The sequence below is a fragment of the Pseudophryne corroboree genome, chromosome 6 (assembly GCF_028390025.1).
Source record: "Pseudophryne corroboree isolate aPseCor3 chromosome 6, aPseCor3.hap2, whole genome shotgun sequence".
In the NCBI taxonomy this organism is placed as follows: domain Eukaryota; kingdom Metazoa; phylum Chordata; class Amphibia; order Anura; family Myobatrachidae; genus Pseudophryne; species Pseudophryne corroboree.
This window is the reverse complement of record NC_086449.1, coordinates 272,608,287-272,620,621: the sequence shown is the minus strand read 5'-3', so window position 1 is coordinate 272,620,621 and position 12,335 is coordinate 272,608,287. Positions and strand designations below refer to the sequence as shown.

At 42.3% G+C, this 12,335-nt stretch overlaps 1 protein-coding gene across 2 annotated transcripts in view; it reads right to left on the bottom strand.

Moving 5' to 3' along the window:
- The window catches only part of SHC4 (SHC adaptor protein 4), a 125,002-nt gene that overhangs the window by 2,689 nt on the left and 109,978 nt on the right, over positions 1–12,335 (bottom strand). For both annotated transcript variants that reach the window (XM_063926041.1, XM_063926042.1), the window contains one exon: positions 4,129–4,361. In XM_063926041.1, the coding sequence (XP_063782111.1) occupies positions 4,129–4,361 (233 nt within the window). The remainder of the gene's footprint in view (positions 1–4,128; positions 4,362–12,335) is intronic.

The following is a 12,335-nucleotide window of genomic DNA, read 5'->3' as shown; positions in this document are numbered from 1 at the left end:
ATTTATAAAAATGACTATCTTTCCAGTTTGCCTGGAGGGCTAGCTATTACAAACAATTTGTATTGTTAAAATCCTTATTATGCGAAAACATATAATACAGTATTTTCGATTTACACCCAAGTGTGTTAAATGACTGTCGGAAGGGTATTAATAAAGTTTGGAAAAAAATATTTTTTTCCTTTTCCTTACCGTTGTGCTTAAAATATATTTTACAAGTAAAATGCTGTTAACCTGTTTTCCAAGAGTTAATTGCATGCTGTGTAATTAAAATCCACATGGTGCCAGAAACAGAGCAATGCTCACATAATTTGAGTTCCATTAACCACTGCATTGTTAAAAGGGAAAAAAACAGTGTGTTTTTTTTCCCTGCGCTAAACCTTGTTAACTGCTGCATTGATGAAGGAGGGAATAGTGGGGGTCATTCCGAGTTGTTCGCTCGTTATTTTTTTCTCGCAACGGAGCGATTAGTCGCTAATGCGCATGTGCAATGTCCGCAGTGCGACTGCGCCAAGTAAATTTGCTATGCAGTTAGGTATTTTACTCACGGCATTACGAGGTTTTTTCTTCGTTCTGGTGATCGTAATGTGATTGACAGGAAGTGGGTGTTTCTGGGCGGAAACTGGCCGTTTTATGGGAGTGTGTGAAAAAACGCTACAGTTTCTGGGAAAAACGCGGGAGTGGCTGGAGAAACGGAGGAGTGTCTGGGCGAACGCTGGGTGTGTTTGTGACGTCAAACCAGGAACGACAAGCACTGAACTGATCGCACTGGAAGAGTAAGTCTCGAGCTACTCAGAAACTGCACAGAGAAGTCTTTTCGCAATATTGCGAATCTTTCGGTCGCAATTTTGATAAGCTAAGATTCACTCCCAGTAGGCGGCGGCTTAGCGTGTGCAAAGCTGCTAAAAGCAGCTTGCGAGCAAACAACTCGGAATGAGGGCCAGTGTTTGCAGCGCCTGATTAACCAATAGGCTGATAAGGCTGCAGCCTGTAGTGCTGGGTCCTGGGGGGGCGCAGCGCTTGCACAATAGATTGTACTGGGATGGGAGCCATACTTGCCTATCTGACCCTCTCCATGAGGGAGAAAATGCTCTGTTCCTGGACTTTCCTGGTAATGTATGATTGCCATACCTGTGGTGAAACACCTTTCTTATCAATTAACTAGCTCACCACAGGTGATGGTAATCATACATTACCAGGAAAGTCCAGGAACAGAGCATTTTCTCCCTCATGGAGAGGGTCAGGTAGGCAAGTATGATGGGAGCACTTCCTGGTGCCGCTGGAGTTGGGGCCGAGCAAGGTCTTGTGAGATCTCCCCTGGGAACTGTGGGAGCAGTGGTGACTGCTGGGATTGCTGGCGTCACCGAGGAAGGGACGCCTGATAGAGGAGATCCTGTGAGAGCTGTGGCTGGTTCCACTGAGGCTGTGAATGATGCTACTGCCGCCGTTTCCATCACTGCTAGGGTGGTAAGTGGCAATATGAATGGAGCTGAGACCCGAGCCTGTTACAGATATCTGAATGTGAATGATAAAATTGGTGGTGGGAAAAGTGGGGCGGGGAGACGCCCACTTCCGTATTAGCCTAGGGCGGCTGGAACCCTTAATCAGGCCCTGAGTGTTTGTTTGGGAAGTTAAAAAAGCTTACCCCACACCTGCATATATTTGTTGTTAGAGAATACTGCCTTCTCATTGCCCTTATTTAAAAGTACCAAATTTTTGCATAAACCTCCAGAAGTAACAATGGAGGAAGGTTTTGCACTCTAGCAAATTTGTTGGCCTCTCATCAGAGGACAGAGTAGAAAATGTTACAGCTGGTAACCAGTCAGCCGCTTCTTAGGCAGATAAGGTCGCCCCTTATATCAGTGGCGAGGACCAAAAGGCATAAGCTGATTTATCCTCCGCTGATGCAGAAAAATATGATTTGGTCAAAAATGCCATTTTAGCCCGGTCAGGACTTACTCCAGCTGGGAAAGTGCAGCGCTTTCACGACTGGGCCCTACTTCCAGGGGTCCCAATTTAGAAGCCAGTTGCAGAACTCATCAGGCAGGGGCAGAGTTGGCTCCAGCTGGAAGTCCACATTGCCACACAGATTGTGTAAATGGTAGTTATCAACCAGTGCATAAGAACCTTAGGTTGAAGTATGCACAGCTTGGTGGTACACGCTGATCCTCAAAACCTGGAGGAGTTAGTTACAATGATGGAGTGGTATGAAACTGACGGAAATATGGCAAAAATGTCTGAAAAGAGACAGGGCATGGGTGTCCTGTTAAGTTGGTACCCCACTGGCCTGAGACCCTGTCTACACCCAGTGTTCGCAGAGACCCCGTTGTTGTTTGCTATGAGTGCGGAGAGCCAGGTCACATAAGGTGAGCCTATCCAAAGAAATCAGAGCCTACGGAATGCAGTGTAGCCAACACAGGGGCAATGTACCCAGCCTTCTATACTATGGTACCCCTGGACTCCAGACCCTAATTGATGTAGGAGTCTGTTGTGCTGAATAGACAAGATCTACCGGCTGTTATAGACTCAGGGAGTGAGCTAACCCTGATTTCAGAGGCTGTCCTACAAAGGCCAGTAGAGAACGTGCCAGGGTTAGTTGAGGTACTATGTGTACATAGGGACTAATTCGGATCTGATCGCAGCAGCAACATTTTTCTCTAATGGGCAAAAAACCATATGCACTGCAGGGGGGGGGGGGGCAGATATAACATGTGCAGAGAGAGTTAGATTTGGGTGGGGTGTGTTCAAACTGTAATCTACATTGCAGTGTAAAAATAAAGCAGCCAGTATTTACCCTGCACAGAAACAATACTACCCACCCATATCTAATTCTCTCTGCACATGTTATACCTGCCCCACCTGTAATGCACATGGTTTTGCCCATTAGATAAAAATTTTGCTGCTGTGATCAGGTCTGAATTAGGCCCATAGTTCAATGGAAAACGTCTCCCATGAGGAAGTGAATCTCACACTAAAGGGGCGCACTTATGAGGTGGTAGCCACGGTTGGACCCAAGCTCCCTTACCCACTCATATTTTCATTTTCGGCGCAGGCATCTGACATCAGTTGAAATTCCTGCATCTTAAAACATGATGGGCCTAATTCACAGTTGATCGCAGCAGAAAATTTGTTAGCAGTTAGGCAAAACCATGTGCACTGCAGGGGGGGGGGGGCAGATATAACATGTGCAGAGAGAGTTAGATTTGGGTGGGGTGTGTTCAAACTGAAATCTAAATTGCAGTGTAAAAATAAAGCAGCCAGTATTTACCCTGCACAGAAACAAAATAGCCCACCCAAATCTAACTCTCTCTGCAAATGTTATATCTGCTCCACCGCAGTGCACATGGTTTTGCCCAACTGCTAACAAATTTGCTGCTACAATCAACTCTGAATTACCCCCGATGTCCGTTGAGACTGCATTCTCATTATTCTGAGTAGCCCTGGGTCATCCGCAACTGTTGATGGTACTCGATTTCTGCATATGCATCGCAGTTATGCGAATTTTGAAAATGCATCGGCGGGCGTCTTTTCCCTTTCTGGGCGGTCTTCACATGCGTTTTTTTAGCAGAAGCAGGATTGAGAAGTTCTCAATTTCTGTCTCTGCGGCTGCATGCCATTGCAGCAGACTGACCAGTAAGCACTTTAGTGCTGGGATATTTGTTTTCACCTGTTTGTTTATTTAATGTGCCTGTTTGTCCAGGCTTACGTCCATGCATGTTAAAGTGCAGTGTCTGCTGCAATCAAAGACACTGCTTCACCGAGAACCTGCCTGCCATGAGTCCTCATTCCTTTAACCCTGTTACTATAATATATATATATATATATATATATATATATATATACACATACATACATACATACATGCATGCATGCATGCATGCATACATACATACATACATACATATATACATACATACATACATGGTATATCTATCTATCTATCTATCTATCTATCTATCTATCTATCTATCTATCTAAATCAAACAGTTAATAGAAGGAAAGGCTGGTGCATTAGAACTACTGCTGAATATGGTCATCGTAGTGCAGTTTCTTATGTTTGTCCTATTTTACTAACACTGTGTATTTTTGTTATTGCCCAATGTTCCAGGGGAAGGAAAGTGCATTGCCTACCTTTCCCTCTGGGTCCACTAGCAGAAGATGTTTTGGGTGTCCTCCATGAAGTCCACTTAATACATATTGACCAGCTGATGTTGTGCTTTCTCGTACTAGAAAATCACCATCATGAAGAAGAAGGCTTTCAGCAAGCTTACGGTTCAGCTTTCCATGGTACCATTCTTCTTTCTGTATGGTGCTGCCAATGGATGTTTTGGTTCCCTGTCTCCGGTACCCAGGATTTTGAGTCACTTTGAAAAGAAGTGGTGATGATTAAATAAAAATAACAATTCAATAACAAAATAAAAAAATCAGATAGCAAATACTGTACTGCATTAAGCAATTAGCCTTGCCACTCCCTGTACAAATTCTTGTGAGCTCTGTGTTGTCACCAAACCTGAATTTGGTAGCGTGAGGTAGCGCCAGAATGCCGACAGGGGGACGAGCGGAATGAAGCCCCTTGCGGGCTCGTTGGCTCGCTTTGCTCACCACAGGTTCTATTCCCACTCCATGGGTGTCGTGGATATCCAGGAGTGGGAATAACTGTGGTGAGGCTGCCAGCATTCTGGCGTCAGGGTTACGGCCTCAGTATGAAGAGAGCATTTGAGTTTCACAATTATTTAGAAAAATTTAACAAGTTATGGCAATTGTCTAATAGTAAGCATTGATGACCACTGACACCAGTCAGGAAGATAGATGTATTTAGCTTAAGCATGTCAGCCATTTTGTTAAGCAACAGCCATGATTTAGAGAAGTAGCAGTATGTTTTGCTGGTTAGATCATAATAATGCTGACATTTTATAGTTAAGTACATTCTGTGCGAAGCAAGGTCATATCTATAAGTCTCGAAAACATGTTATTAGATAGTCTCTCTGTGTTTAGACTTCTGTGAAGGACACGTAGGAGGGTGACAGCCTGAGAGGAGTTATGAGAAGATATGCATTATTGTTTTGAAATATGACGTGTATCAAGTGTTCATGCAAGTACCCTTTTTCCTCTAAATAATGTCAGGCTAAATAAAGTGAAGCCAGTCTCATTTTGACGGACATAACTACGTGTGGTGTCTCCTTTCTGGGATTCCCAATCCCAGAAAGGAGACAAAGGGTAACAAACAGACAATTGAAGGAGATTGATAATAGGAGGCTTATCTCCAACAGTTACATGGGGGCTCGTCCGGGATCAATGAGCTTATCAATATCAGATGACGACGCGACTGCTGGATGTGTGTGCAACTGCTGACATACCCGGGTAAGTAGTCTGAAGCTTGATCATTATATATCAACCGCATTACTTTGTCAGTACTTGTATATACATTCATCTAGTCTGTTCATCTAATTAGGTAAACTATACTCAATTATTTGGATCCAATTGTCTGTCTGTTTGATAAACATTCATTATTTGCCTGTGTGCGCTGATAAGTTTTAGGTTCACTGTTGCAAGGGAAAAAATTTGGTTTTATTTTAGAGTTATAAGTTTCAGTTTCAGTTTTGCAAGTAAAAATGTGGTTTAATTTTTAGATAACGTGTCATAACTGCAAATGTTCAGAATTTTTCTGATGTAATCCTGCTGTTGAGTCAGAATATTGTGAGTTTAAAGGTATATTTGCAAAATAGTGATATCAGTTTTGTAAGGAACCTAAGACAGGGTTTGCAACAGTTGTGGGGTGTCATGTTGATAAGGGGGTGATAGAAAAATTTATTGGTGATAAATTTCTGTATTGTCTTGATAAATTAATTACCTGTTAATTATATACTCCTTGGTCCCAGAGCTATAGTTGGTGAAGGAAATCCTATTGACTATAAACAACGTTTAACCAGATGGCATAGACTTAGGTTAAGGCATTTAAAAACACACTCTGTCTTTGCAATCCAGTACAGCCAGTGTGTGTGTGTGTGTGTGTGTGTGTGTGTGTGTGTGTGTGTGTGTGTGTGTGTGTGTGTGTGTGTCTGTTAATACAAGTAAACTGCAGTCGGTTTGACATATAAGATTTGGTAATAGTGGTCAGTTTTTTCATAGAAAAGTGCACTAGATGATATATTGCAGTATATTGTCTACGCTTGTCCATCTATTAATCACTTGTCACCAGAATTTATTCCTGTCTGTTCAAAGAGTTTAACATTATTAGAAGTAGAAGTTAAAGCCATTATTGACAAAGGTAACTTGTGCATATGACTCAGTGATTTAAGAAGTCTTTGTAAACTAGATAAAGTCAAGTCAGTAATGACAGAATTTTGGGTTTGTTGTGTCAGAGGATTAAAAATACAAGTGGTTTGCTTTATTTTGGTCCCGCATTGCTGATGACTATAGAAAACACTTAAATAAGAAGTGTGATGTTTAAGAGAGGCAAGTCTCTTAAGCTGAGGTATTTTCCTACGAAAACACTTAATTCAAGTAAGTGTGATGTTTAGAATTCTAAGTTTTCTAAACTGAGAGTTCCATAGAAAACACTTCTTACTGTAAGTGTGATGCTTGAAGGAGTTAATTCTTTTAAGCTGAGGTATATACTGACTTGTTGCTTTGATACTGCGCAGTACAATTAAAGGTGCAGCCCAAAGGATTTCGCAAATTGAATTGATCAATCACGCGAAGGTACCGCACAGTGAGCCCCTGTCAGTACTAGGGAAGGAAAAATAGGCACAATTTGTGTAAGGGGCAAACTTCCTAGAGAAAGGGAAGTGTTTACTAATGAGGGAGATTTGTAGCAAACAACAAACACTGAATTGATAAATGAGGTTTTACTGACACTGTTAAGAATTTGCCAAACTGTTTCAGGGGCATAAGGTTTAATACATCACCTGTATGAATAAGTAGTTAAAAGCGTATACACATGTCGACAGAAGACGTATGCTCAGAATGTGTGTGTGTGGCATTTATAGAAAAGAAAGGGCAGGGTCCTTTTATATACTCAATAGAAAGTATTTATATATTGATGGCATGTCCCTTTATTCCAAAACCAAGTGATATCGGTAGAGAGTGGCTGAGTTTCCTTGCTAGTTCAGGAAATCGAGCACATAGCTGCATATCCTACGATTCTTTGGATGCTGGATATTGATACTTGGGAAAGTACCTAAGTGTTAATTGTTAAAATACTTTAATGGTCTTGTTGTACCCACCCCCCAGAATTATTTTATTATGTCATCCACAAGAACAGTGGATCCAAATTGTTCCCTGGTTTATACAAAAGTACCAGGATGGAAATGTACAAATAGAGATTGTCAAAATTGTAATGTTCCTAGTTCTGGAAAAAGCAGAACTGATAAGTCTGGCATACTGCCCTCAGCACGTACTGCTAGAAGCGGTAATGAGGGAGAGTTAAGGGTTACTCCCTATAAGCAAGGTTCCTGGAAATGTGAATGTTCTCAGACCAAGTTATGCATAGCAATACATCGTCTAGATTGCAATAGCAAAGAGAAAGGAACCGCTACAGTCCGTCTATGTTATAAATCCCTCAGGGAAACCACAAGGGCTGATTCCACATGACCAAAGTACTAGTGTGTAAATCCAACATATTACAAAATCTGAACAATAGATAATTGATATATCAAAGTTTATCATAGTAGTAGTAGTAGTAGTAGTAGTAGTAGTAAGTTAGTAACATTGTCAATTGTAATCTGTTGTGCTTTGTAAATATACAGACTGGGGATAGGAGGTGAGGTAACAATTCACCTGTTAGTTTTATGTGACTAATGACATGTGGATGTACAAATGTTTATGACTACGGAATATGGATAATATAATATAATATAATATATATAACATAACAGTAAAGAAAAATTGCATTAGAAAAATAATTGTCATTTTATTCCTTAAGGCCTTAGAATTTTTTAAAGATAATTAGAAAGCAGTAAGTTTTATAGAACATGCTACTGCAAAGTATATTAATGGGTGACTACGCATAATTATGCAGATTTATATATATTTCCATAAAATAATTTTTTCACATATGCAATGTGTATTTTAGTTTTGGGTTACAGAATAATTCTCAGCTGTCAGGTAGCTGAAGGATAGTAAGCATAGTGCTCATTATTACAGTGCTTTATTATTATTAATACTTTGATTAAGTTTTTTTGCAGGGGAAAATGAGTTTTCAGCCCCAAACATTGACATTGCAGCCCCAAACATATTGATTGAGAACATTACATACCATGGTGTCAGTCAAATGTGTTGGGAATTGTAAACAAGTTGCCTGATATGAGGGAATAGAATCCTGCTGCATTCTTTGAGTTAATACGTATATGATGTTTGAGATATATATATATATATCCTGTTAAGTAAATTCAGAACAGGTTTTAAAGGCACGGCAACAGGTTTCTTATCAGCCATATGTTAGGCAGCACACACAAGATGATAGAATATGAGGGTGTGCAACCCCTGTGTCGGCAACAGTGTACTCAGTCGCCACTGGCAGTTTGACAAAAGTGACTTTACCCACAGGGGACACAAGGGTTTCAGGAGCTGTTTTTATGCATAACCAGATTCCTCCACATTTGCTTACAGATCAGGCCATCACAACAACTGGATTGGGAGGTCAACTCCTACCCCCTGCAAGAAAGTAAAATGTACCTACAACATTCCAGCAAAGATGTAACCTGAAATACAAACTGCTATACAAGTCTACCTCTGACAGGAAAAGTAAGACAAAGAGGAACAACAACTCCCAGCATGAACATCATTATGTTGAACACCAGCATGGGTGGACTTGGACTAAGAAGATGACAGGCCAGCAGCAGTGGGAAAGTATATGCAAGTGAAGAAAGGACAAAGGATGTATAATGGATGAATCATAAGGAGAGGTGATTGGAAAAAGAAAAGTTGAGAAGCAATATGAAGGTCGCATGAAAGATTGGAGACTAAAGGAAGTCTGCTTTAAGAAAGACAAAGAAAGACATCTGACAAGTGGTCAGTACTACATGGCAAGATTACAGAGATGATGCCATTATTAGAAGATTTAAAGCACCAGCAGCTCCAGGGTTTAAAGCAAATAATAAGGAACAAGACAGAAAAAGTCCCAGAAGACAAATTAATTATGCCCCTTCTGCCAATATGAAGTACAAGCTTCTTCAGGTACTCTCCAGTGAACATAATGTCTCCAGAAGAAACAATGGAAGGTATAATTGCAGTCACCTTGCCCACTGGAAAAGGACGTTTGCGTCTAATAAATACTGGAGCCAGCACACGGAGAAGACAGCAGAGGGAGATACCACAAGAACTGATGATATCAGAAATACTTAAAAGGACAGGAGATGCAAGAACTACAGTCACCAATACCAGTCCAGTTCTTGACCTCGGAGTACATGTCCAGTGGCTTTGCTGAAGCACAATGTACTAAAGCTTATCCAAGCGAGAATACAGTACACACCAGCAGAAGTTGAACTTTCCAATAACTTATCAAAGGAAAGTACAGAACCATTAAGAAGCAAGTTAGAACAGAAGTTCAGTATTGGCTCATTCCCATAGTACCAGTTGTAGAAGAAAGTAAGCAATACTACTGGGCCAGGATACCCCAGGGAGGGGCTACAGCACACAGTGATTTATCCAGAAGACACAACTAATACGGTCTGTGAATGATCTACTGATTGCCACCACCACTGGAAAAAGAACCAAGAAGGGGCAGTGTCCTTAGCGAAGTTTCTGGAAAAACAAGACTGCAGAACCTCAGAAGGAGAAATTGCAGCTAGCCAAGCAAGAGGTAATCTTCCTAGGACAGTCAAGGTACCCGACATCTAACAAAAGTGAGAAGGGAGAAATTCATACTGCAAGCTAAGATGCCAACTAGTGTCAAGCAAGTCAGATGATCATTCCTGGGCCTAGTAGGACACTACAGAACACGAATACCTCTAGCACAAGTCTACATGCAAGCATTGTATGACAACACTGAAAGGGAGGAGGGTCCGCATCCTACACCCGCCAACAGATGGATGAAGCAATTGAACAATTGGAAACAGCAGTTGCCTCATCACAAGCCCTAGAACTACCTGACTATTGAAGAAGGAGGCCATACATAAAAGTCCTTACGCAAAATTATGGACTGAGGCGAAGACCAGTGGCCTACCACTCAAGCAAGAGCAGTCTCAAGGAGCACCTACCGGCATCAGAGCAGTGGCAGCAGCAACAGTCCTAGAAGAGTACAAGAGCACAGACACAGTGCTGAATCAGCAGTCCTAGAAGAGGACAAGAGCACAGGCATAGTGCTGAAGCATGAGCTTATCATCCAGGTACCACATGCAGGTACAGAAAAGCTTCAGCGAGCAAGAACCAACCACCTGTCAGCAGCAAGGCTGGCCATGTATGAAGTAGCACTGCCAAAGTGCGACAAGTAACCATCAGAAGATGTACTACCCTCAACCCAGCAACCCTTTTCCAGCATTAATCAATAAAGGTGTTGAATCTCAAGATTCAAAAGGAGGGAAAAACAGATTATCTACTGATCAATCGGAAAGCAAGAAGTTGATGATAAGGACCAGGAAGGTGGTCCAGAAGAGCAAGATAGAAACAGATCATCATGGATGCAGGACCAGAGGGATGGCCCAGAAGAGGAAGAGAATAATTCTAGTAATCAAAAATTTTCCTTTTCCTTGTGTGGCGTTAATGGAACAAGAACCTCAACTTGCCATATGTTACATACACAGCCCTACCTAATGCTCAGCATGAGCTATGTGTGGATGGACCAAGGTACCATGAGGATGGAATTCCTTATACAGGAGTAAGTGACCACTGAACATGGAGTTGTGGATTCAGGATCCTTACCATCCCAGTACAAGAGTGTGGGCCAGATATGGAAAAGCAGAGGCTTCAAGAAGGCAAGTGGCGAAGACATACAACATGCTTCCCTGATCAGACACCAGTTCAGAGCTTTGCAAGGGCCACAGAAAAGGTTGCAGTAATGAAGATCCAGGCACATGCAAGAAATGACACTCCTGAAACAAGAGGCAACAATCTGGCAAGATGCTGAAGTAAAGAGGGCAGCAAGATGCCCCCAGCAGGAAAGGCAAGTCTATCCAGTAACCATTCCAGTGCCAGACTAGATACACTGATTGAACTTCAGAACTAAGCAGGAGAGAGTGAGAAAGTAGCCTGTGGGTAAAGAGAAAGCAACCAAACAACCAGTAAAGGTAGCCATCTACACCACACATACAGAAGTAACAGAAAGAAGCAAGGCCTCAAATGCCTGGTCTACAGGATTTGAAGAAATTTCAGGAACAAGCAGGTCCTGAAGAAAACGCAGCATGGCAAAGAAGAAGAGCCAGACAAGAAGAAGACACTGGCTTATGAAAATTAGAAGAGAAGTTATACTTACCCAGAAGCTTTTATCCACATATAAGTCAGCCATGGACTCAGCCATGGACTCACACACCTGGGAGAGGATCAAATGGAAAATTTAGTTAATGGAAGATGGATAGCTCAAGGATGTTCTCCAGCCACAACCAAGTTTGTACAAGCCTACTAGATATGTAGGCCTACTGGAAATGTCCAATCCAGGACAGAAGGTCAAGTCAACCCTTGAAGCAATCAAAAAAAAGTTATTTTCCATTTCAAAGACTGCAAATTGATTATATCTAACTTCCAAAGAGGTATTGGTAGCCACAGACATTTTCAGTTATCTGCCAATGGCAAAAGCCACTGCAAAATCAATAGCTAGAAAATTAGTTTCAGAAGTTATGTGCAGATACGGAGTACCAGAAGTTATAGTAGCAGATAGCGGTATTTATTTCATTAAAGAAATAATGTAGTACATAAGGTATGATTTGGGAATACAACTGCATTCCATGTATTCCCCACAGGTTAGTGGGTGTGTCACAGAAACCAGAGAGGGATGCTAAAGTGTTTATTTTTAGTACTGGTTAATAGTAGAACCATAGGGGGCGTGGCCTAGCTGTGGAGGAGTGCAGAAGCATATCTGCTGAGCTCCCTTGCTTTGTGCCCCTTTGTGGCCTAAAACTGCCAGGTGGCTCCCTAAATCAGCCCTATCTATTTACCTGTGGACCCCCTGTGCCGGGCGCTGGGTGCTGCAGAGCCGGGGAGCAGCTCGGCCTGTTCCCGCAGGTTGCGGCCTACTCGCGCCCGGAAGCCGGGGCCTCGCGTAGTTACCGTACCCGCGATCGGGGCTCCGTAGCACGAACGCGCCACTGGGAAGCGACGCGAGCCCCCCTCTGACTCCCAGCTCGTCCTGCAAGCCTCCCCAGATCCCCCCAGAGCAGATACATCAGCCGCTGAGGGCCAGGAGG